Genomic DNA, 24,719 nt, shown 5'->3' with positions numbered 1-24,719 from the left:
TCGCTGGCCAGAGAACAAAGATCCCACAAGACAAGCATCCAAAAAAAAAAAAATTACATCACATGTACATATTGACAGTTTTACTTCTTCCATCTGATCTTTATGCCCTTTATTGCTTTTCTTGCCTTATTGCACTAGCTAAGATCTCCAATATAATTTTGATCAGAAGTGGTGGGAGTGGAAATCCTTGATTTATTTCCAATCTTAAGGGAAAAGTAGTAAATATTTTACAACTAAGAATGATGCTGATTGTAGGATTTTTTGTAGATGCCCTTTATCAGATTGAGGAAGTTCAGGGTAGAGAATTTTATCTGTTCACTGATTTATACCAAATGTGTATCATAACGCTGTCAGAGAGAAATTTCTCAGTAAACACTTGTTAAATGAATGAATGCGTATAAGATGCATGGCACAGTGGCTAGTAATTTGGCATTGGACTTTAATTAACTGTGTGATTTAGGGCAACTAATTTAACCTCTCCTCCTCCTTCTCTGTAAAATGGGGATAATAATGGTACATATTACCTAGGGTTGAGGATTTAATGAGAGTATCCATGTAAAGGAAGAGTACAGTGTCTGACATGGTTAATGCTCAACAAACATTAACTTTTATTACCTCACTTCTCTGAGCCTTATGTTTTTTTCCCTCTATAAAAGAGGGAATGTTCTAATCCTTAACTCCTAGGGTTATGATAAGGTTAAATGACATTATGCACATAATGTGCCTAGTACAATTCCTGGCCCAGGGGAAGTCATTAATAAATGTTTGCTATTATTATTTACCAAGTCCCCTACCTATATTGAATGGAGGGACATGGAGGTCTGTTGATCAAGTCCACTGGAAGCTCACAGCCTGATGGCAGGGACAGATAAGTATAGAAATCATTACAACACAGTGTAATAAGGGCATATATGAAGCCATCTGTGGACCCAGAGGCAGAAACTGGCTGCTGAAATCTGACAGTTAAATCAGGTCCCTCTCAACTCAGACATTGGCTTAGACCTAAAAGGAAAAATTGTTTATAGCAGGAAAAATTGGAAACAATCTAGGGCTTGGGATAACTTGTGGTACGTCCTATAATGCATCATTGTGAAGCTTTAAACTTGCTGCGGAACAGGGGATGGGGACTGGCTGGGGGCACCGGATGTGAATTACTTTTCATTAGACCACTTTGTAACTTGCATCTTGTGCCATGTTCAAAATAAATAAAAATTTTAAAATTAAAAAAAATTATGCTATGGAAAAATATTAAATGCCACCGGCCAATGTTCACGATTGACTGTTACCATATGAAAAAAATTAATTTGTCAAACGGCAACCTTTTACACCTGCCTAGAAAAAAGGTGGAATAGGGGTACAACTAAGTATTAGCAGTAACCGCTCATTGGTGGGATTAATGTTGAATTTTACTTTCTCCTCTGGGCTCTTCGAGATTTTGCAAAGGTTCTACATTAAGCACCACGAGTTTTGTTTTGTTTTTTGGCTATTAAAGTTATTAACAAAAACTACAAGTCCCGGAAGACATCGCGCCTCCGACTTCTGAAGACCGGCCTTCCCCCTGCTCAATGAACGCTGGGATTCGAAGTCCAGCCCCAGAAGCAAGGTGGGACGCACAGTACCGGCACAGATGACAGAGGAGGGATTGCCGCTATTTCAACCAATGGACAGTGCGCACCGGACCTGAGTGGCACACACAAAACCAATATATGAGCGGATAGGCCTGAGTGACGTGCGCTTCAGCCTACGGGCGGCCCATGGGGCGGTGCGGTGCGCTGCGGCCGTAGTGCGAACCATGGGAGGTGGCTGGTGGTGGGCTCGGGCTGCCCGCCTTGCCCGACTCCGCTTCCGAGGGGCGCTGCTGCCGCCTCCGCGGCCCCGGAGCGGGGGCGCCCGGGGGTCTTTTGCTCCTGGCCACGGCCCCCGCGCTGGGGCTTCGCCGCCCCCAGTGTCCGAGCTGGACCGCGCAGACGCCTGGCTCCTCCGGAAGGCTCATGAGACAGGTCTGGGGCTGTGGCTGGGGTCGGCCCGGCTGGGAGAGGGGGTTCCGCATAGCCGAGCTGTCCGCGCGCGCGAGTGGAGGATGGTGGTGGGATTTCTGCTGGAAACGGGGCCCGGGCTCAGGAGGGAGAAGAGCTTCCGTGTAAGCGCAGGCTGCAAGAGCGCAGTCTGTCCGCATAGGAGAAGGGCTTGTGGATGGGACCGTGGGTCCGGTTTATGGGGTGTAGTAGGGATTGGAGAGGTTGGTCGGGCCAGGACAGGCAGCCTTATCAAACTGCGCTGTCTGGGTGGGAGAGGCTTCCAAAGAGGGCTATGGGCGGGGGAGTTGCCTACAAGAGGGGGCCTCGTTGGATGGGCCACTTCAGATTAAAGAGGCGACCACTCTGCATAAAGCGGGAGCGTGGAGCCCCACAGAAGAGGGAGGAAGTTGCAGATTAGAAGAGGGAACAACCAATAGAAGAAAATCTCTGGGCTGATTGGAGGGCGTGCTGCTCCTGGCTGCAGGGGGCGGAGCCTCATGTGGGCGGTGGGGGTCCGGATTGGAGAGGACTGGTTTTGTAGGTACAGGATGGGGTAGGGGTGGGGGGATTGTAGCCCGACTAGTCCCCGTTAATGCCACACCAAGGAAGAGCATACCCAGCAGCAGATAGTGAGGTTTCAGAAAACTGAAGGGGGAAGCTGGAGAGAGGCCTGGGGGAGTGGGGGGGAGGGTAACAATTTGTTGGGAGGTCTGAGGAAGAAGTGAGGGAGCACCCCTTGGGGATACACATGTGGGGAGGACGTTGACCAAGATGACCTCTTGGGACCTTCCTGTCCTCAGATTTAGGTTCTGCAATTTTGATCTTAGATCCTCCGCCAGATTCTGCAGACTGTCTTGAATCTTTGGTGTTGCAGAGTTTGGGGTGGGGAGGGGCCCAGAGATGGAGACGAGAGAGGGTTTGTGGGGGATAGGGTTTGGTAGGCGGACCGCCAGGACAAGGTGGGGATTTGGCGCCAGACTGGGTGGTGAGATGAAGAGGCGCCCGTCGGTTTGACTGTTTGGGCTGGGGGGCTGCAGAGCAGGGTTTGGGCTGATGCTGATTTCTCCGCCCCGCCCCACCCCCTCCAGCCTTCCTCTCCTGGTTCCGCAATGGCCTCCTGGCATCAGGCATCGGGGTCATCTCCTTCATGCAGAGTGATATGGGTCGGGAGGCCGCCTACGGTGAGTGCAGACCCCAGTGTCGCCCCCACCAGGGAGAGTGGGCGCTCCCGCCCCCACTGGGGAAGGTAGACTCCTGCCCCATCCCGTCAACCCCCAGAGTAAACATCGCTAGAACCCCTCATTCCTCCGCCACCGGAAGCGGCCTCACCTTCACTTGTGAGTGTCCACCTTCCACCCACCCCATCCCTACCTCCTGGGCACTGGACCCACCAGAGGGGGTGGCTCAGGGCAGGGCTGTGGGTCCTCATCCTTTCCAATCTGACTTCTCAACAAAGATGAGGGTCCCTATCCCAGCCCCACCCCCAGCCTGGTCCTGCCCCTGCCCCTCCGGCCTTATCTTTGCTCTCGGACCAGCCCCCCACCTCCAAGCCTAGCCACCCCTCCGATTCCTTCTCCTGTCCCCGACCTTGGCTCTGTACTGTCCCTGAGCCCTACCCCGCTCTTGAGTGTGCCCCATCCCCTTTCTAAGGCCACCTCAGTCCCGTGAACGGCCTGGGTCCCCAGGATCAGCCTCGCTGACGCCGGCCCGCACTCTGTCCCACAGGCTTCTTCTTGCTGGGCGGCCTGTGTGTGGTGTGGGGCGGCGCCTCCTATGTGGTGGGCCTGGCGGCGCTGCGGGGGCCCATGCAGCTCTCTTTGGGGGGCGCGGCCGCAGGCGTGGGCGCCGTGCTGGCCGCCGGCCTGCTCTGGGCTTGTGCCGTCGGCCTCTACATGGGCCAGCTGGAGCTGGACGTGGAACTGGTGCCCGAAGACGACGGGACCGCCGCGGCGGAAGGGCCGGACGAGGCGGGCCGGCCGCCACCGGAGTGAGCCGCAGGGCCGCGGGGAATGGCCGGGCGCTGGACTGCCGGGGCCCGAGGACCGGGACATTAAAACCTGACCCTTCCCTCGCTCCCGATTCCGAGTGGTGGTTGCTTTTGCGGGGATGCTGAGCGAACGAGGAGGGTCGGGGTGGAAGGCGCTGGGGGGCACGCGGAGATACCTAAGAAGGAAGAAAAGGAGAGAGGAGCTCCTTGACCCCAGAGAGGAGCCACAGAGCGGGAGCAGGCGTTTAATTCACTGGGGCTGAGAGCCCTGGTCCCCACCCATCCCCCAGGTCCGGCCACGTGGGGGGCTGTTCCAGTCCTCAGTCCCCCTTCCGCTGCACCCTGGTGCCCAGGGGCCCCGGGTAGGGCAGGCCCAGCGCGGGGTAGAAGGCCTCGGGGAGGGGGGGGCCTGGGCCCAGCCTCTGCAGGTGTGGGTACACGAGGCCCAGCTCAGCAGGGCCGTAGCGGATGGTGCCAGGCGCGCACAGGCCCCGCACCACGGGGGGCAGGAAGCCAGTGTGCAGGAGGGAAGGTGGGGGGTCCCCAGGAGGCGCCAGGCCCCACGGCCCCACCAGGTCCTGCTTCAGGGCCCCAGCCCGGATGACCGACGTGAACTCGGGCCTCGTTGGGGCCAGGTGGCCAGACGGCTTCTCATCCCCACTGTCCTCCGGGTCTTCAGTCTCCCCCGGGCCGGGCTCCACTTTGATGGGTTTGCCCCGGGGCTGGGGGGCCTTGTCCTCCTGCGGGGGGACGGCCTGCTTTCCTTCCACTGGAGGCTCTGACACTGCAAGAGGAAGATTCTGAAGGGCTCCGTGTGTGCGTGTCCCCAGCCCTCAGCCTTCCCATCTGTGGAATAGAATGGCGCCCCGTGGTCAAGACCCGTGGATCTCTGCTGGAGGGGTTTGGTCCCCTTAGGGGACACTTGGCAAAGTCTGGAGGCATTTTTGGTTGTCACAACTGGGGAGGAGGATACTCCTGGATTCTAGTGGGTAGAAGTCAGGCATGCTGCTAAATGCCCTACAATGCATGGGACGGCCACCACCACAAAGCGTGACCATGCCCCAGATGTCAAAGGCTCTGGTCTGGACGCAGGCTGTCCAACAGGACTTCTTCGAGGCTGGAAGGAAGTTCCATATCTGCACTGGCCACCTATGGCCACCAAGCTCTTCAAACATGGCGAGTACAACTAAGGAAATGGAATTTTAATTTTAATCTTACTGTAAATAGCCACATGTGAAGCTAGTGGCTTCCGCACCAGACAGCACAGGTCCCAGAGGCCACTCGGAGCCTCCCAGGGGCTGGGGTGGGAGGTGAGCTCACCTGTGGGTGCTGGCTCCGGGCTGGACGTGTCCTCATGGGCCACGCTGGCCGGAAGCTGGAAGGCGTCCAGAGGTATCTGGCCCCCCTCGGCTTGACTGGGACAAGACAGATGGGATTGGGAGCTTGAGTCCCGGGCCACCCAGCCTTTGGTGAGGGGAGACTCCCTCCTGCCTGCCAGTCTTGTGAGTGTAGACTTCCCCTCCCCCTCTGAGTGTAGACACTTCCCCCCGCCCCCGCCCGAGGCACTTAGGACTCATCATTGGACCCCAAACTCCAAGTTGGCTTCTAGCCCAGCTTGGCCCAGTCTCCCGAGGCCAAACCTTTGCAGCCCGTGGCTGCTTGGATGTCACCACCTAAGTGTCCCCCGGGTACCTCATGCTCATCTGACCTCAGCATCTTTCTTCCAAACCTGCTGCTCCTCTCAGAGGCTCAGACCCAGGCCCCGCAAAGCCAGAGATGGCCAGATGGCCGCCTCCCCTCCTCCACCTGTGCTGCCGGGCGTTTCCCAGGACCTGCCCCTGGCCTCCCAGTCCCTGTCTTGTCCCACAGACCTCCCTCTACATGGCAGCCAGAGTGGTCTTTCCAAGAAGCAGATTTGACTGACTCCAGCCCTAAACCCTTCCAGGGCTCCCCAGTGCCCCCACCACCATCCTAAGCTTCGTCTCTCGAGACTCTATACTCCAGCCCAGAGCACCCCCTGTAGTTCCTCGGACGGGTCCGGCTGTGACCCTGAGCCTTTGCCTGTGCTGGGCCTCGGCCTGGAACGTCCTTCCCTCCTCCAGCTTCTTCCCATCATCTGCTCTGCTCTGTGGTGGCCCTCCCCTGGTAAGAGCCTGCCATGGCTCCCCAGTGCCCCAGAAGCACCCTGGGCCTGAGGCCACTTCATATCTGCCTCTTTCTCCCTGGAAGCGCTTGTCACTCCGCCACCCACCCCTGGCCTCCTGCAAGCTCATTCCTCCTCCAGGCCTTTACTCTCACTGGACCCTGTTCCCCTTCATGTTTTCACCACCACTGCCTACATCTGTCCTTTTCTAGAAGCCCTCCCTGAAGAGCCCCCACCCGAAGGTGGGGAGAGCTGGCAGAATCTTCTGGAGGGAGTTCTGAGCTCCCCGTGGGAGAGGAGAGGGGCGCAACCCTCACCTGAGCACGTAGCTGACCCAGAGCACATGGCGCTCTCCAGGGCTCTTCCCGCTCATGGCCACGGTGGCCACGGACTGCAGCCACACGAAGCCCCCGGCGCGCTGCAGCCAACGGTAGTAACCGGTCATCACCTGGCCCTTGTCCAGCACTGGGCCCAGCCCAGGGACCGGAGACACCGGAAGGGATGGGGTAGGGGCGGGATGAGGTGAGAGGGGCAGAGAGAGACAGGCAGTGGGAGAGAGGTGGACAGGGAGATGGGCAGAGAGGGGGCAACAGGGAAACAGGAAGGGTGAGACAGTGTGGAGAAGAGAAAGGCAAAGTACAGAGAGGGAGGCAGAGAGAGCCCGAGTCAGAAAGACGGAGCGGTAACCCGGCATCAAGGCTCCTGGATTTTGAAGGGTGGGTCAGAGCGACCCCACGGTTCCCCTTACTCCCCACGCCCCCATCCTGAGCCGTTGCTCAGAATCTCCTTGCTGCTCTTCCTGTGCTGAGTGGAGCCCCCAGAGGTGGCAGCAGGAGGGACTGTGGTCAGCCCAGGAGAAGGACTTCCAGGGAGTGGGACAGTGGGGGTGCTCAGGTCTGGGGTGAGGGGTCCTCACGGTCCAGGTGGCTTTGGCGGATCCTGGTTGCATCCTGTCCATGGACAAACTGGTAGCAGCTGCGGCCCACTAGCTCCGAGGGCCCCAGGTCCATGTGGTCGCTGACTCTGAGGGCAGGGGGCAACAGAGAGGAGGGAAGGGGTCCCAGACCATGGGGTGGGGAGAAAGAGGCAGGGTTGGCTCTGGAATCCCTCAGGGTCCAAACCCTGGCTCTGGAGTGCTCTGGGTCTCAGTTTTTCCCTCTGTAAAATGGGTGGGAGAATATTTAAAATAGTAGTGTCCCTCCTCGGGCAGCTATGGGCATTCAAGCAGATGGCACTCCTGGGTGTGGGGTGGCCCGGCCACTCCGGAGGCGCTTGGTGAGTGGAGACTATTTCGCTATTTAATTTCCCCCCACTGCGTGGTGAGGGAGAGTGGGTGAGAGATGAGAGGCCGGAGAGGCAGAGAGAAATAGGAGCAAGGAAGGGCGGAGCGCTGCAGAAGGGAGGGCCTGGGTCTCTCGGAATCGAGTACAGCTCCGCCTCCATCCCAGAGGCCCCGCCCCGGGCCCCGCCCTAGCCTCCGCCTTCACTCCCTCTTCCAGTTCGCCCTCCGCGGCTTTCCCTCCTCCCGCGGCTCCCCAGGGCCCCGCCCCCACCCCCGACCCCGAGCTCCTCTGACTTCCTGCCTACCCCCCTCTCCAGTGCTCCCCCATCCTCCCACCTCAGCCCCCAACCCCGGTACCTGCTCTCACAAGCAAGGATGGTGAGACCCAGGCTGAGTCGGAAGACGATCATGTGTCCGTGCAGCGGCAGCTCAGCCAGTGGGGCCGGGGGCAACGTGTGGCCAAGGGCCACAAGGCCCAGGGCGCGGGCCCGAAGGCGACCGGTCACATGGATGACCTAAAGGTGGCAGGCGCGATCGGAGGAGGGCAAGGCGGGGCCAGTGGGGCGGGAGGATCACAACCTGGCCACAGGGCCTGGCTCTGGCTGTCATCCCCAAGAACTGGGGCCCGTGGACAGAGCTGGCATGAATACAGGCGCTCTCCTCGGGCCAGGGAGGGGACCCGGGAGTCAGGGCGGAGAGCTCACACCCACCTTGTACCCTGAGGCCTTGACGTGCAGCCCCCTCTTGGTGAGGGTGGATTTCATGCGGATGAAGAAGGAGCGCTCCTGGACGCGGGAGGAGGGGGGCACCTCGGTGGGGCTGGCCTCTGGGACGAAGAGTGAAGGAAGGTTATGGGGTCCTGAAGAGGACACACACGGGCCACCCCTGCCCTCTGCAGAGCTATCCAGACACAGGGTCATGGCCACAGTCACACAGACGCACCTACTGGTTCTACAAGCCCACTGACATCCTACATCAACCTCCCCTCCCAGCAGCACCCAGCCTGGTCTTTCTAAAGCTCAGATCTGACCCCATCCCTCCTCTGCTCTGAACCTGCCATGGCTCCCTAGTACCCTTGGGGGAAAGCCCAGCTCCTCCTCACCGTGGCCCAAAACTTTGGCAAGAACTGCCTCCTCCTGACATCATCTCTAGCCACAACCTCCAGGTCTCAGATCAGACATGTCCTCCAGGAAGTCCTCCCTGACCCCCAGGCTGGGTCAGCTGCCCCTCTGGGGTCTCCTACCCCAGCCCTGCCCACTCTGGGTCATCACTGTCTGGGGACAGGGTCAGTCTCCCCCACTGGACTGTGAGCCCCGGGAGGGTGGGGCTGGGGCTCTTGTCACCACTGTGTCCCCAGCCCTGCCCAACAGAGGGCTGAGCACAGAGTGGGGGCTTGGGCTATAGCAACAAATAAGCCACACAAATACAGATTATTCTATAAACCCTGTGAAACTGTCTTATAAATATGCTCACACTCAGATGACCCTGTGCCTTAAACTGAGGTGTAACTATAATCACGCTCCCTAACAGACCCACACGTGTCACAAACATCTCGCCAAGCTTGCAAGCACTGCTGATAGCTCAGATGGTTTGGGTATTAAGCAAACCCCATATAAGAAAAGCCTATTTATGAGAAAGATAACCTCAGTCCCCCAATATCTCAGAGCTAAAAGGGTAATCTCCAACACCCTCCCCAAAATGGAGTGGAATTTTCCACTGGAGAGAAGGACTAGAAGCACAGGCGCTGGAGTCAGACAAGCCTGGGCTGGAGTCCAGCTCAATCACTTACAGCTGACCTGGGACACTTACCCTCTCTATGCGGTGCCCCAGGTTCCTCCTCTATAAAATGGAGATAGTCATAGCTCCTGCTTTGTGGGCTTGTGGTTAGGATTTAATAAAATTATGTACTTAAAGGCAGGGCACGTGTAAATGCCCAATAAGCACACGTTGTTATTATTATTTACCAAAGCCTGGTTCCATCTGTCACCCACAGGCACCCACCTCCACTCTGCAGCCAGAGGGGTCTTTCTAAAGTTCAAATCTTGGGGATCCAGGCAATCTTAGGGAGCCACGTTTCGCTACCTCAATTTAGACTCTGATTCATTTTACAAAAACTTGCTTGCAAAACTCTAACAAGAGTGTTTTTGTATAAAGGAGACATTGTACCCAGCATCCCCTAAGCTACCCTCAGGCCTCTTTCTTTGGGGATGCTGGGAATTACCGATCTCAGGGGTATCCGCAAGCGAGGAGGACGAGGAGGAGGAGGAGGAAGAGGAGGGGACGGAGGGCGGGGTGGGGGGCCCGGGGGTCGGGGCCCGCAACCCCAGTTGCTCCAACACCTCGGAGTGGTCCCCCGGATGAATGTAGTCGAAGAGGCTGCTGCCCGTCAGCTCCACCTGCCGGCGAAGGAGGGGGATGCAGGGGGCGGGTGAGGTGCGCGCGCAGTCACTCGCCCGCCTGTTCTGCCACAGGCTCACTCGCCTGCAAGCAGTGTGTGTTTTTATTAGAAAAAAAAAAATATATATATATATATATATTTAAACCCTTTTAAAGGAGGATAAAAACTTAGGCACTTCCCGTGCCCTCCCACTTCAAACCCAGAGATTATTAAGGATTTTCTGCCCCTGCCTACAGTATAAAGAAGCTGTGTATGTGGTTGGGATGGGGGTGTCGTAAGCCTTCATATACGCAGCTCTTGCTTACTCACTCACCCCCATACAGCAAACAACTGCGCCCTGAAATGACTCACAGGATGGAAATCAGGACACAAGCAGTGGAATGGCTTTCAAACTCTTTAAAGAGTTAGAACCTTTTAATTAGACAGACTTTTACATTCAATTCATCCCTCAAATCTCTCACAGTAGTCCCCTTATCTCCACACCTCCCCAGTCCCCGCACCCATCTTCTCCCTGCTGTGTTTCTGTCCCAGCGTCCTCACTGGTCTTCTGGCCTTCAGTCCCCATGTACATACCTCTCCCTAAGTTACTCCCCTGACCATGGCCCTCCTCTCAGAAACCTCCCATGGGACTTCCCTGGTGGTGCAGTGGTTAAGAATCTGCCTGCCAATGCAGGGGATACGGGTTCGAGCCCGGGTCCTGGAAGATCCCACATGCCGTGGAGCAGCTAAGCCCGTGCGCCACAACTACTGAGCCTGCCGCTCTAGAGCCCGCGAGCCACAACTACTGAGCCCATGTACCACAACTACTGAAGCCTGCGCCCTTAGAGCCTGTGCTCTGCAACAAGTGAAGCCACCTTAATGAGAAGGCTGCGCACCGCAACAAAGAGTATCCCGCTCACCACGACTAGAGAAAGCCCGTGCGCAGCTACGGAAAGCCAATGCAGCCAAAAATAAAAATAAATTTAAAAATTTAAAAAAAAAGAAAAGAGGGGCTTCCCTGGTGGCTCAGTGGTTGAGAGTCCGCCTGCCGATGCAGGGGACACGGGTTCGTGTCCCGGTCCGGGAGGATCCCACATGCCGTGGAGCGGCTGGGCCCGTGAGCCACGGCCGCTGAGCCTGCGCGTCTGGAGCCTGTGCTCCGCAACGGGAGAGGCCACAACAATGAGAGGCCCGCGTACCGCAAAAGAAAAGAAAAGAAAAGAAACCTCCCATGGATCCCACTGACCCTGGGCTTGGGGTCACATGCTTCCCTCTATCCCTCATTAAACACCCCCCCCCACACACACACACCAGCTTTGAGCCTTTCCCCCCACTCTTCCTCCCTCCCTTCCTCTTGTCCATATTCTCCCTTCAGGGTCTTCCTCCTCCAGGAACCTCCAACAACTCACTGAAGAGCTGCTCACGAAGGCCAAATACCAATGCACTGAATTTCCTAAATTTACCATTTGTCAAAATCTTTGTAAAAATGATAAAAGTTGACAGCAATTTGTACTGATTGGATTGGCAAGGCCTAAGGTGCTGCAAGGAGCCACGACTCCAGGGGTGGGGGCTTTTGGCTTCTCTTTGCCCTCCTTTTACCTTTCAGCCACCAGCTGCAGGAGCTGGAACAGAAACAGTGGGTTGAAATAAAGGCAAAATGAAAACTAGTCAACTAAAATGCCACAGAAAATCTTCCAAGCTGGAAAACCCAAACCCTTCCAGTACGAATTGCTGTAATCCTTTAAAAGTGTTAAGAATAAACAAGTTTTGGTAAATACGGTACAGTTGGCAACCACTCATAGGCAAATTTATCTTTCTGCTATTTTGCTTTCTCCAAATCGACCTCTTACTTTAATAACCCTTCTCTGCCTGGGAGGAGGAGCCATATTAGGTGCCATGTGGGGTTCCAAGGAACATACTTTGGGGACCAAAGACCCAGTCCTTTTTTTTTTTTTTCCATGCTGGGATGGTGAGGCCAGGAGAGAGGAGGGCCGGCAAGGGAGATGGCAGCTGAGCCAGGCCAGGCAGGCTGCTGCGGGCCCCTTACCTGTGAGAGACCCAGATAAATGGAGACTGTCTCTGAGATGTAGAGGAACTTCCCTTCCTGGTTCAAGGCAAACACGAAGCCGTCCAGGGACTAGAGTGGGGAGAGACGGGGTCGGGGAGAGGAGGGCCTGGCATCTGTAAGAGGTTCTGAAATCTGGACCTCCGCCTGGGATGGATTATTCTGGGGTAAAGCGCTTCAGTAGCCCTAGGGGGAGCAGGAGGGGGAGCCTGAGCATTCTGCCTCCCAGTTCTGGGGCTCCCCGAAGGGACCGATGCTGGAGAAAAGGGTGCGGTTCTCCCGAGACGGCCACCAGGTGGCAGCAAGGAGCAGCAGGCAGGGAAGGGGCCTCACCTGCAGGATGTGTCCTCCCAGGTGCTGCTCGAAGACTTCGGAGACCAGCGCCACGGGGCCCCTGCGGCCTGGGGCTGGAGAAAGAGGGAGGGGTGAGGCCAGGGCCTGTTGGCCCTATGAAGAATCGAATAGGTCGTGTGAAATAAAGAAGCATGGGGGGTTTCCCTGGTGGCGCAGTCGTTAAGAATCCGCCTGCCAATGCAGGGGACACATGTTTGAGCTGCGGAGCAAATAAGCCCGTGCTCCACAACTACTGAGCCTGCGCTCTAGAGCCCGCGAGCCACAACTATTGAGCCCATGTACCACAACTACTGAAGCCTGCGCCCTTAGAGCCTGTGCTCTGCAACAATAGAAGACACTGCAATGAGAAGCCCATGCACCGCAACGAAGACTAGCCCCCGCTTGCCGCAACTGAAGAACAACAAAACCCAACAAAAACCCAACGCAGCCAAAACATTTTATTTATTTATTTAAAATAAATAAATAAATAAATAAATAAAAAAAAGAAGCATGGGGTAAGGCCTGTTGAAGGAGGGGGTGTTTGAGCTCAGACCTGAAGGGTGAGAAGGAGGCAGATAGGAGACAGGAAAGGAGAGAGACAGAGAGACAGAGAAAGAGACATTGAGAGACAAAGACAGACAAATAGATGGACAGAGAGATATAAGGAAATAGAGAAAGAAATAAGGGCATTACAACTCAACAACAAAAGGATGAACAACGCAATTCAAAAATGCGCAAAAGGGTTTGAACAGATATTCTTCCAAAGAAGATGCACAAATGGCCGATAAACACATGAAAAGATGTTCAACCTCATTAGTCATTAGCAAAATGCAAATCAAAACCACAATGAGAGATCACTTCACACCCGCTAGGATGGTTCGAATTTTTTTTAAAAAATAGAAAATAAGTGTTGGCGAGGTTGTGGGGAAATTGGAACCCCCGTGCATTGCTGGTGAGAATGTGAAACGATGTGCCACTCTGGAAAATAGTTTGGCAATTCCTCAATAAGTCAAACATAGAATTACCATATAACCCAGCAATTCCACTCCTAGGTATACACCCCAAAGAATTGAAAACAGGTGCTCTAACAAATACTTGTACATGAATGTTCATAGCAGCATTACTCCTAATAGCCAAAAGGTGGAAACAACCCAAATGTCCATTAACTGATGAATGGATAAATAAAATGTGCTATATTCATAGAATGGAAGATTATTCATCCATAAAAAGAAATGGAGTACCGATCCATGCTACGACGTGAATGAACTTTGAAAACATTATGCTAAGTGAAAGAAGCTGAACACAGAGGCTACACAGTGTAGGATTCAATTTATATGAAACGTTCAGAAGAGGCAAATCCAGAGATGGAAAGCAGATCAGTGGTTGCCAGGGGCTGGGGGAAGGGGCAGGAGGAATGGGGAGGGACTGCTAATGGGACAGGGTTTTTGGAGGGTGATGAAAATGTTTTGGAACTAGATAGAAGTGCTGGTTGCACAACACTGTGAATGTGCTAAGTGCCACCGAATTGCACACTGTAAAATGGTGACTTTCATGTTATATAAATTTTACCCTAATAAAATTTTTTTAAAAAGAGAGAGGGGTAGAGACATATATAGACACAGAGAAACTGAGACAGAGATAGGTAAAGACAGACAGACATAAAGAGATGGAGGGACAGAGGGAAAGAGATGCACAGAGACAGATACAGAGAAAGTGGCAGGAAGACAGAGATGGCGAAGTAGACGGAGACAGAGACACAGGCCGACCCATCCCCCGCAGTGAGGAGCAGAGGGCGCCAGACATCCATGCTGGGCGTGGGCGGAGGCCCTGTGTTCCTGGACTCTGTTCCCACCCAGAATGCCCTCCCTGACCCTGCAGAGAACGACCCCCGCAAGGGGTCCGTGCCCAGATTGGGGAGCCAGTGACCTCGAGGGTCGCCAAGCACCTGGCTCCTGCAGGGCTGAGGGTCCAGTTCTGGTGTTAAGTCCCAGGACTGTTCCTCCCTGGCTGTGTGCCCTGGGACCAGTGCCTTCACTACTCTGTGCCTCAGTTTCCTCCTCTGTCAGGTGGGTTTGACAAGCGAGCTGATCTCACAGGGGTGTTGAGCATTCAGTTGGCTTAGGGGACTGAAAGGGCCTACCAGGCGCCCGCATGCAGCAGGTGCTCTGAAACAGAGCTGGGATCAGTATTAATAGCGTGATTACTATTGTTATTTCCAGACCATCAAAACACCAGGCGGCGAAACGCCGTCCCCTCCCCCCCCAATCAGGACGCAGCTCCCAAGCCCCGCCCCCAGCCCCTTAATGTTTGGTCACGCCTCCTCTCCCAGGAGCACCCCCAACATCCCCACGGCTGTTCACACCCTTTTTCCACCCCCGCCTGGGACTCCAGGAACAATAACTGGGGGGTGGGGTGATGGGGACCCCTCCCCCGAGATGCAGCGGGAACCAGCCGGGTGACAGGCGGGAACAATGCCGCCTGCTAATTGTCGCAATTTTCCCCTGTCATTTTTGCTAATTCCTTCATTTTCCCTCTCACAGGATCAGCCCAGGTCAGACTGAACGGCTGCAATTAACAGCCTTAATGGGCACGTCGGGAGGGGGGTGTGTATAGGGGGAGGGCTCAGCCACTTGCTGTTCCCCCATCCTTTCCCCGGCCTCTGTCCGCATCCCTGACTGATGTGTCTTATTACCCCCGGCCTCCCCCTGCCCCAAATCCACCAACTCCCTGACTCCTCTCTCTGTGTTCCCTCCTCTCTCCCACAAATACCTCAGCTCCTGTGTCCCAGATTCAGCTGTGGGCGCTTCCCTACTCTCAGATCTGGCCCCTCGTCACATCCGGAGACCAACCATCATTCGCTCATTCAACAAACATTTGCTGAGTTTCTTATCAGAGCCTGCCTCTGCTGGAACAAAACTGTCCCAGTTGTCGTCTTCCCCCACACACAGAGGGGGCGCTGAGGGGCCGAGGGGAGAAGCCAAGACTTCTCCCAGGGGTCCCCCTCCACCTCCCATTCTCAACTGCCCTGAGGAATTTGCTGCCCTGGGCTAGGGCAACTAATGAAGGGCTGGGACTTCATTAGCTTTGGAAGTCTGGGAGAGGGAGCCCCCTGCCATAATCAGAGTGCCTTGCTCCCTGGGAGCAGGCCTGAGGACTGGAGTGGGTGCATTTCTGCCTGTACTTTCCTCAACTGCATCTGTGAAATGGGTCTAGGGCTGGAGCTGAATGGGTTCATGCGTGCAAATGGCACACAGCCAGGTACACAGTAGGTGAGTCCTGCACTATTCTTCTTAGAATAAGCTCTACTTCGGGCACCTCTACCTTTTGGGGAGGCTTCCTTACCATCCACCTTGACCCTCGCTTTCTCCCACACCTTCACCCATATTCTGCAAGTCCTGAGGCTGGACCCTCACTGCATCACCTGAATCCGACCACCTCTCACCCCACTGCCCCCACCCTGGTCTAGCTGCCCCACCTCCCGCCTGGACGACTGCACTTGCCTCCTCACTGGGCTCCCAGCTTCTGCCCTCACATCCACCACCTCTGTGACTCCCATCTCACTCGGGGTAACAGCCAAAGTCCTCACCATGGCCTGAGAGGCCCTGCAGGACCTGGCCCCTGACCCGCTGACCACTTCCTGCCTCACTTACTCCTCTCTGGAGCCCCTGACCTCACAACTGTGGCCTGCATCTAGCAAGCTGATTGCTGCCTGCCTCAGGCCCTTTGCACTTGCTGTTCCCTCTGCCTGGAAAACTCTCCTTCCAGCTTTTCTCCTAGCTTTTTTTCCCTCACCTCCTTCCAGTCTCAGCTCAAAGGTCACTTACTCAGAGAGGCCGTGCCTGACCTGTGAGTTGTGATGTCCCCCTCCTCTTCTCACGCAGTTCTATAGTCACCCAAGAAATATTTAGTGACCCCTTACTCTGCCCCAGGCACTATTCTAGGCTCAGCACACAAGGTGCTGTAGGGGGGAAACACAATAAACAACAGCAATAAAAAATATATAGTATTAGATGATGATTAGTACTATGGCAAGAAATAAGGCAGGAAAGGAAGATAGGACATGCTGGGAGCAGGGGGTTGTCTTTTTTTTTTTAAGCACCTACTATATGCCACGTGCTATTCTCTCTCTCTCTCTTTTTAAAGTCTTTATTGAATTTGCCACAATATTGCTTCTGTTTTATATTTTGTTTTTTTTGGCCCTGGGCATGTGGGATCTTAGCTCCCTGACCAGGGATCGAACCTGCACCCCCTACACTGGAGGGCGAAGTCTTAACCACTGGACCACCAGGGAAGTCCCAGGGTTGTCATTTTTAATAGAGTGGTCAGGGAAGGCTTGACTGAAAAGCCCACATTCTAAGGGAAGGGAGTTCCTGGTGGAAGCCCAGCAAGTGCAAAGGTCCTGAGGTGGGAACAGGCTTCTCTGAACAGCAAGGTGGCTCATGTGGGGGAGGGGGTTGAAGAGGCCAGAGGGGTAGAAAGGTGATATCAGGGAGGTGGGGGGCAAGGGACCTACCATGTCAGGTGTGTAGGCCCACCTTTGAGGGCAGGGACTTTGTCCTGTTCCCTGCTGTGTCCCCAGCACCTAGAACGGTGCCTGGCGCAGGGAAGGTATTCATTGGGCATTTGTTGAATGAATGACAAACACTGATAGGAGATCAAGGCTGTCTCCTCCCCAGACTTAGAGCCCCCTGGCTAGACTTCAACATCTGTCATCCCATTTCACAGATGGTAGAGTAAGGCCCAGAGAGAGAGGCCGAGACCTGCAACATAGGACCCATCCCTGGAGACCCACAAGCATGCCAAGGATGGTGGTTGAGAAGGTGGGCTCTGGAGCCAGGCCACTTGAGTCTGAATCTCAGCTGGGCCCCTTCTCAGCTGTGTGACCTTGGGCAAAGAGCTTCACCTCTCTGGGTCTCAGTTTTCCCCTTTTATAAAATGGGAACATAGCATTGCCTCCCTCCGAAGATTTTTGAGAGGATTAGCAAGTGAATTTGGATGCAGCACTCAACACCGTGTTTGACTGGTATGTTACTGCTGTTATTTTTGAGGAGAACACGGGAGCCCCCTCCTTTACAGAGAGCTTGAGGCACAATGCTTTGCTCTCTGACGGCAGCTAAGTCACTGTCCTCAGTTTTCCCATCTGAACTATCGAAGCAGGTGCTTGGCCTCTTGTTGGGGACCCGGGAGAGCAGGAGATGCTCCGAATTTCTTAATTTTGTGGGTACAGGGGGAGTCCACGCAGTGCCTCCCCCGCGCACAGTCCTGTCCCTCCCCCTTCCCACGAACAGGCAGGGAGGTTGCTGAGGTCAGTGGTCTTGAATTAGCCATCCCGGCAAGCACGGATGGGGGAGGCCGGACGCCGGTGAGGCTCTCTCAGCGTCTTCCCCCTTTCTCTTCCCGGGGCTTGGGGACAATAGACAAGATGTTTATCCCCCGCCGGCGCACATGTTGTTCGCGGTAATGACAGTAATCAGCGGCGCTAATGCCGCATTCTCTCCGCGCCAGTCAATTCGCCTAATTACCGCCTGGGAAGCCGGATTATTTAAATTTAAATGGTGATTTATTGCGAGTTTAATCAATGCTATTTTCTCTCCCCCCTCCCCCCTGAGACCAGGGCAGGAGGGGAATTGGAGCCCCTCCAACCCCACCTTAAGGACAACCCTTCTTGGGGGGGGGGGAAGTAGCCTAGGGTGCCCTGTCCCTGTCACCTGCGACCTCAGATGAAGACAATTCGCTCTCTTCTCGTCATGAGTAAAGAAATAAAACATAAAATAGAAGTAATAACAATAACATAACACTTCTATATAATGAAGTCTGAATAATAATGAAAGTAGATATCTATCTATCTATATATATCTGTGTTTTACATATTCTATATTTTAACATATTACTGATTGCATTTCGTTATTGTGTCTTGGCCAGTAGGATGTCAGCCTGTCCAGGGCAGGCACTTTTATGCAGTTTGTTTCCTGCTGGATCTCCAGGGCTCAGAACCGTAGCAGGCACACAGTAGCTGCTCAATAAACCTGCAGGTAACCATTGATAACAGTGCTTGCTAGACATTGATCGTTTACTCTGTGCCAGGTGTGTTTAGGGTCTTTACACATATACATATTACCTGGTAGATCTTCTCTTCTCAGCCCTGCGGGTGGGGGAGGGGCTTCATCATGATTCCCATTTCACAAGTGAGACACAGAGAGGTGAGGCGACCTGCCCAGGGTCACAATGGTGGGGAGTGGCTGAGTGGGGACAGGGACCCCCGTCTTTCTGAAGCTCGCCATCTTACCTGCCATATTATCCTGTCTCCTTCCCGCATCCCAAACTGGGAATTCAGACTCTAGAGGTTCCCTCTGGGGTCCCTCAGGTCTGAGTGCGGGAGTTTCCTGCCCATTAGTGGATAGGAGGCCCAGGCTGGGTCCCCCCTGTCACGCCCATGGCGCTGTGATAATCTCCTTTGTGATAATAATGATTCATTTTCCCTGATAACAATAATAGCATTAACTGGTGGTATGATCCAGTGTGGCCAGGCCTGTGATTAGGCCAGAGTTCATGAAATCGTCCCAACCTGGTGAGCCCGTTTTAGAGATGAATAAACTGAGGCTTGGACAGTAGAAGCCGCCTGATAGGAACACACAAAAGGTCTGACTCCAACTCCTGTACTCCCTCCGGGTGCAGGAGCTGGGCGAGAGCTGGCGCGCACCCTCAGATAACGGGTGCCCTGCACCGGGGGAGCGTGCCTGGACCCCCACCCCCACCCCCGCGCATGCGCACTCACCTAGGCCAGCCTGAGGCCCCGCGGACCTCAATCCCCAGGGTGGCGCCCCGAGAGCGGCGAAGCGGCGCAGGCGGAGGTAGGTGACGCTGAGGCGCACGATGGACGCCTTGTCCAGCTGGCTGGAGATGGCTCCGGGCAGCGGGAGTAGCTTGGCCAGCTCGAAGAACTCCAGGTTCTCCTTTCCGCGCCGCGAGCGCGCCGCGTTACGGGACTTCTCCTTGCGCTGCGCCTGCAGGCTGGGCGGGCGGCGCGGAGGGGGCGTCAGCGGGGCCCGGAGACTCAGGGGTCTGGGGTTGGGGGACAAGCCTCGCCTCTTGGGGCCCCGGGAACGGGACGGGATGTTGAAAGTTGATTCAACACTCCGGAGGTGGGGCAGAGCCTGAGTGTGACTTCTACACCCCGCCGTGGAGCAGAACCTGGGGTGTAAATTCTGAGGGAAGGAGGAGGAAGAGGAGAGAAGAATGTTGGGTAGGAATTCCGAGGAAGGGGGCTAGGAACAGAACGCCAGGTGTGTGGGGTGGGTGTTACAGAACAACAGTTGAGCAACTCCGGGTAAGAAATTCTGGCCCGAGGGGGCGGGGCAGAAGGTGAGTGTGAATCCTCCCGGGACACCGCCTTGGGGGCGGGGCCACAGCCCGAGGGGCGGAGCTTTGCTCACCAGGGTCCGGGCGGGGTCTTGACCACGAACCCCGGCAGAAAGTCCCAAGGGACGCTGCCGCCGCGACCTCCCCCGCACCTGACCTCGCCTCCACCGCCACTGCTGGGGTAGGGGGCCGCCATCTCCGCGGAGACCCGCTCAGGCGGGCTCAGAGCAGCCTGCGGAACTCGAGAGCCGCGTCTCCTGCAGCGGGAAGGAGCGGGAGGCAGCGCTCAGCGCCCGAGGGGGCAAGTGGGGCACCTGCTAGGGAAACCGAGGTCCGCGTGGGGCGCAGGGTCCCAGCAAAGAGCTGCGGCTAGATGCTGCCTCAGTTTCCCCTCCCTGGGGGCCCCGCTACACAGTCTGCAGCTCTCACCGCGCCGGGCTCTGGGAGAAGCTCAGGACGAGGACGTGCCCCGCCGCCGCCTCCCCCGCGCCGCCCGCTAGAGCGCCCGCCTCACGCCCGCGCCGGGCCGGCTCCCGCATACCAATAGGCGCACGCGGCGCGCATACGGATCCGACCGGCCCGCGCGCTGCGTGCCAAGCATGCCCAAGCCAGGCGGGGGGCGGGCGCCTCGCCGGGGCCAGGGCGCGCCCGGCTGCAGCCCCCAGAGCCCTCTGCCTCGGGGAATCCGCCCCCAGAAGCCCATCCCAGGAGTCCGGTTCCTTGCATCTGACGTGCGCCTATTTCCCGGGCTGGGCTAAGGAGGTAGGGGGGACAGAGACCAGGGACCCCACCCTATGCTCTGCCCAAGGATCACCCCCAGCCCCTCGGGGTGATGCCACGTGTCCAGGCAGCCAAATCTCCGCAACCACAACTTCCTCCCTGAAGGCCCGGACGTGCGAGCCTCAACCCCAGATGCAGTGGCCAGAGCCTCAGCCCGAGGACGCCCCCAGGATGGACCAGACACTCGGGGCCCAAGTGTCCTAGTTTCCAGATCCCCCAGAACAAGGAACGTGTTGAATTAGGTCTTCATTCCTCCAGGACTAGGCATTCAGGATCCACCCCCGCTCCCCATATCCACACCGTCCCCAAGCCTCCCCAACCAAGTGTCCCGATGCCCTAGACCTTGGCGTCCAGATCCCCCAGCCCCCTATTTCTCCAGGACCCAACATCTGTGCGCCCCCTCCCTCAGCCTCGGGATACAGGCGTTCCGATGCCCTAGCTCCCAGCACACTGGAGTTCCGGTCCCCTTTTCCTCCAGGACCCAGGAGTTCCCTGTCCTCTCATGCCAGCCCCCAGGCGTTCCCTTCCCGCAGTACCCACAGCCTCTTTACCTGGCCACGGGTCAGGCTCCGGGCACGGCGTGGGGCCGGCCGGGCGGCGCAGCAGAGGAGCGGCCCCATAGACCCCGGGGCGGGCCGGGCTCGGCGAGTCTCGCGGGCTGTGGCGCTAGGCTCTCAGCGCCCACCGAGGCCTCGCAGACTTCGAGATGCGGGGACAGCGCTGGCGGGCGGGGGCGGGGCCTGCTGGAGCCACGCCCACAGACTCCGCCCTTGGGTCCAGCCCAGCTCCAGCCACTCCGGCCTTTTCCGTGGTAGGGGGTTCCAAGCAAGGGAGTTCCGGGCTGCTCTGATGTCCGAGTCCCCTCACCCCACCAGAACGAGAACGTCGAAGTCAGCTTCCCCACCCCGAGAGAAGAACACCAGAGTCCGGGCACCATCTCTATACCCCACTGGGAGGGACTATCATCCCATCTTCCCCAAGAGAACCCGGCACCCCAGCAGCCCCTCGGGATAAGGCGGGCACCTTGCACCTGAGTCTCTTTTAGGGGTGGAGACCCAGACGTCGGTGCCCCCTCCAGGGGCACAAATCCAGGTGTTAGAGACTCTTTTCCAGGAGAGAATTTAAGGGTGTCAGCAAGACTCCCTGGACAAGAAGGTGACCTTGCACCCAAGCTCTGCCCCCCTCCTTACAAGAGCAGGATTTGACAACTGGACCTCCCAGGGACTGGGACACAGGTATCCGAGGAACTTCAGAGACCAGGATCCTGGGGTCTTATACCCACCACTGCTCCCACGGGAACCCCGATATCAGAGCTTCCCATTAGACCATAAATGGGAACTAAGGAGTTATAGCACCTCCCACAGAGAACTGGGGACCCAGGTGACTGAGCCAGGCCTTTCCCACTCTGGTAGGAGATACTACACCTCTCTCTCCCAAGCCCCTTCAGCAGCCTGGCATGGGGGTTTCCAGGTGCTTAAGTGCTCCTAGGAGACCACAATGCAACTAATGAAGGTGGGACAGGAGTCTTAGGAGAGGCAGGTGGGTGGAGGCTGGCAGAGAGCAAGAGTTCCTCTGTCTGATTGGATAGAGAAACCAAGGCACACACCTCTGAACCCTCATGCGCACTGGCTGATGGGAACACTCTTCAAGTGGCTCTGGATAACCACACTGAACAACTTGGGAGCTAATCTTTTATGTTCTGCTAAATTTTTTTCCCCACAGCAAGGTTCTGAGCTGGGCTCTATTACTAAGCCCATTTTACTAGGAAAACTGAGGCATAGGGCTTCCCTCGTGGTGCAGTGGTTGAGAGTCCACCTGCCGATGCAGGGGACACGGGTTCGTGCCCCGGTCCGGGAAGATACCACATGCCGTGGAGCGGCTGGGCCCATGAGCCATGGCCGCTGAGCCTGCGCATCTGGAGCCTGTGCTCCACAACGGGAGAGGCCACAACAGTGAGAGGCCCGCGTACCGCAAAAAAAACAAAAAACAAAAACACACACACACACACACACACACACACAAAACTGAGGCATAGAGAGACTAGATAGCCTGTTGGTGATGGTCTGTCAGCTAATAATAATTTCCTGTTTCTTCTCAGAGAGACTTGTTAGGGTATCAGGGTAAGGGATTCAAGCTCAGAGCACTGGCTCTTAACTCCTGATGCTACTTCCTGACTGTGTGACCTGGGCAGGTGCCATGCCAGGCCTTGAGAAGTGCACTCATACTATACAATTTATGATCACACACACACACACACAGATCTTGTTGAGGTTAAGAGCCTAATTTCTGGGGTTCAGACTGCAGCTCTACCTCTTACTGCTGTGTGACTTTGGACAAGTAACTTCACCACTCTGGGCCTTCTCCCTTGTAAATCAGGGATAATTTCATTTTAGTACCCACCTCCTAGCATCATTGTGAGCATTAAATAAGTCCAGCCAGCAGTTCTCAAAGTGTGACCTGGGCACTGGTTCCTGAGACCATCTCAGGGGGTCCGCGAGGTCAAATTTTCATACCGAGACATTTTCTGCCTTTTTCACTTCATTCTCCCATGAGTGCCAGGTGGGGTTTTCCAGAAGCTGCATGGCATGTGATATCACAGCAGATTGCATGCAGAAGCAGCCAGGAGGATCCAACAGTCTTCTGTTATGCTGGACTTTGAGGAGGTTTGCAAAAGTATAAAATAATGACATTATTCTCACTAAAATTGTTCATAAAATATGTTATTTATGTTAGCCTGTAATGTGTTTATTATTGCTATTTAAAAATGAATTTTGAATCATCTTCAAGAATTTCCAGGTTTATTTTTATAAATTTATTTATTTATTTATTTTTGGTTGCGTTGGGTCTTCGTTGCTGCGCGTGGGCTTTCTCTAGTTGCGGCGAGCGGAGGGGCCACTCTTCGTTGCAGTGCACGTACTTCTCATTGCAGTGGCCTCTCTTGTTGCAGAGCATGGGCCCTAGACGCGGGCTTCAGTAGTTGTGGCACGAGGGCTCAGTAGTTGTAGCTCATGGGCTCTAGAGCGCAGGCTCAGTAGTTGTGGTGCACGGGCTTAGTTGCTCTGCAACATGTGGGACCTTCCCAGACCAGGGCTCGAACCCATGTCCCCTGCATTGACAGGCAGATCCTTAACCACTGTGCCACCAGGGAAGTCCCAAAAACTTCCAGTTTTAATTTCTGACATGGCTTATGAAACAGAAATAAAAGCTCTTTGGTTTTCCCTAAGAATGTAAAGAGACAAAAAAATCTGAGAATCGCTGAGTTAAGCCATTTGAAGCTGAGAATAGAGCCAGGCATTAAATATGCTAGATGTGATATGTACATACAAAGACACATCGCCCTCATATAACCAGACGCAAATCATGTTACCTCTACACCACTCAGGAAGTCACTGAAAAACACACACCATTTGGGGTCTCAGCTTCCCATCAGTGAAGTGGGTGGGGCTGCTCTGTGATGTCTGTGCCCTTCTGCAGCTCTGGTAATACAGTTGGGAAAAAATAGGACAGCTTCTGGGTCAGGGTGTGCATCAGGCGGGGCCCCAGGAGGAGACACCTGGGGCCCTCCAGCTGGGAACCGAGGGGCATTTCAAAAAGGACTTTTTTTTTTGCGGTACGCGGGCCTCTCACTGTTGTGGCCTCTCCCGTTGCGGAGCACAGGCTCCGGACGCGCAGGCTCATTGGCCATGCACTTGCATATATGTGTATATAATATATATGTGTATATAATATGTGTATATAATATATACACATGTGGGATCTTCCCGGACCGGGGCACAAACCCGTGTCCCCTGCATCGGCAGGCGGATTCTCAACCACTGCGCCACCAGGGAAGCCCAAGAGTATAGTTTTTAAACATAAATTTATTTATTTATGGCTGAATTGGATCTTCTTTGCTGCGCGCGGTCTTTCTCTAGTTACGGCGAGCGGGGGCTACTCTTCATTGCCGTGTGCAGGCTTCTCATTGCAATGGCTTCTCTTGTTGCAGAGCATGGGCTCTAGGTGCGCGTGGGCTTCAGTAGTTGTGGCGCATGGGCTTAATTGCTCCGCGGCATGTGGGATCTTCCCGGACCAAGGCTCGAACCCGTGTCCCCTGCATTGACAGGCGGATTCTTAACCACTGCGCCACCAGGGAAGTCCCTAAAAGTACACTCTCTTAATAAGGAAAAATGAGACTGTTTAAGGAGAAGTCATTGGAACCCTCCAAACACACACACACACACACACACACACATCCATATTTTTATTGCCTACTAAAATCCTTGTCCCTCTCCTTGATTCCCCCTGGTTACAGGGCTCTCACCACCTCTCAAGGACATATACCATCCTCCCCCATCTCTTCCACCCAGGCAGCTTTGGGAGTGGTGGGGTCTCCGAG

At 55.3% G+C, this 24,719-nt stretch overlaps 2 protein-coding genes across 5 annotated transcripts; one reads left to right on the top strand and one right to left on the bottom strand.

Moving 5' to 3' along the window:
• The first annotated feature begins 1,758 nt into the window (after window positions 1-1,758).
• TMEM160 (transmembrane protein 160) lies at window positions 1,759-4,091 on the top strand. The gene is made up of 3 exons (XM_081216526.1): window positions 1,759-2,000; window positions 3,107-3,199; window positions 3,744-4,091. Exons 1-3 carry the CDS (start codon window positions 1,793-1,795, stop codon window positions 4,007-4,009), a joined length of 567 nt encoding a protein of 188 aa, XP_081072652.1. The 5' UTR covers window positions 1,759-1,792; the 3' UTR covers window positions 4,010-4,091.
• A 145-nt stretch (window positions 4,092-4,236) lies between these two features.
• On the bottom strand, window positions 4,237-21,057 carry NPAS1 (neuronal PAS domain protein 1). 4 transcript variants are annotated; one of them, XM_081216524.1, is made up of 12 exons: window positions 20,896-20,981; window positions 19,639-19,821; window positions 18,981-19,216; window positions 12,206-12,279; window positions 11,855-11,944; window positions 9,652-9,826; window positions 8,141-8,256; window positions 7,788-7,945; window positions 7,065-7,171; window positions 6,466-6,613; window positions 5,326-5,420; window positions 4,237-4,789 (listed from the first exon to the last, which is right to left on the bottom strand). In XM_081216524.1, exons 2-12 carry the CDS (start codon window positions 19,758-19,760, stop codon window positions 4,326-4,328), a joined length of 1,785 nt encoding a protein of 594 aa, XP_081072650.1. In that variant the 5' UTR covers window positions 19,761-19,821; window positions 20,896-20,981; the 3' UTR covers window positions 4,237-4,325. The 4 variants fall into 4 exon arrangements, with proteins under 4 accessions (XP_081072650.1, XP_081072648.1, XP_081072649.1 ...); XM_081216522.1 differs by lacking the exon at window positions 19,639-19,821 and having other exon boundaries at window positions 18,981-19,410; window positions 20,896-21,057; XM_081216525.1 differs by lacking the exon at window positions 19,639-19,821 and having other exon boundaries at window positions 4,703-4,789; window positions 6,466-6,566; window positions 18,981-19,410; window positions 20,896-21,057.
• Between the last annotated feature and the right edge of the window lie 3,662 nt (window positions 21,058-24,719).

This window comes from Mesoplodon bidens, assembly GCF_964165515.1.
Source record: "Mesoplodon bidens genome assembly, chromosome: 18".
Taxonomy (NCBI): domain Eukaryota; kingdom Metazoa; phylum Chordata; class Mammalia; order Artiodactyla; family Ziphiidae; genus Mesoplodon; species Mesoplodon bidens.
This window is presented reverse-complemented; position numbering and strand designations above follow the sequence as displayed.

Excerpts from the sequence above, each read along its gene's own strand:
- TMEM160 (XM_081216526.1), top strand. The coding sequence starts at position 1,793 with ATGGGAGGTGGCTGGTGGTGGGCTCGGGCTGCCCGCCTTGCCCGACTC. Across the intron at positions 2,001-3,106 it reads CCGGAAGGCTCATGAGACAG|CCTTCCTCTCCTGGTTCCGC; the intron begins GTCTGGGGCTGT and ends CACCCCCTCCAG. Across the intron at positions 3,200-3,743 it reads GGGTCGGGAGGCCGCCTACG|GCTTCTTCTTGCTGGGCGGC; the intron begins GTGAGTGCAGAC and ends TCTGTCCCACAG.
- NPAS1 (XM_081216522.1), bottom strand. The coding sequence starts at position 20,964 with ATGGGGCCGCTCCTCTGCTGCGCCGCCCGGCCGGCCCCACGCCGTGCC. Across the intron at positions 7,946-8,140 it reads TCAAGGCCTCAGGGTACAAG|GTCATCCATGTGACCGGTCG; the intron begins GTGGGTGTGAGC and ends TGCCACCTTTAG. Across the intron at positions 6,614-7,064 it reads CCGCCAAAGCCACCTGGACC|TGCTGGACAAGGGCCAGGTG; the intron begins GTGAGGACCCCT and ends GGCTGGGCCCAG.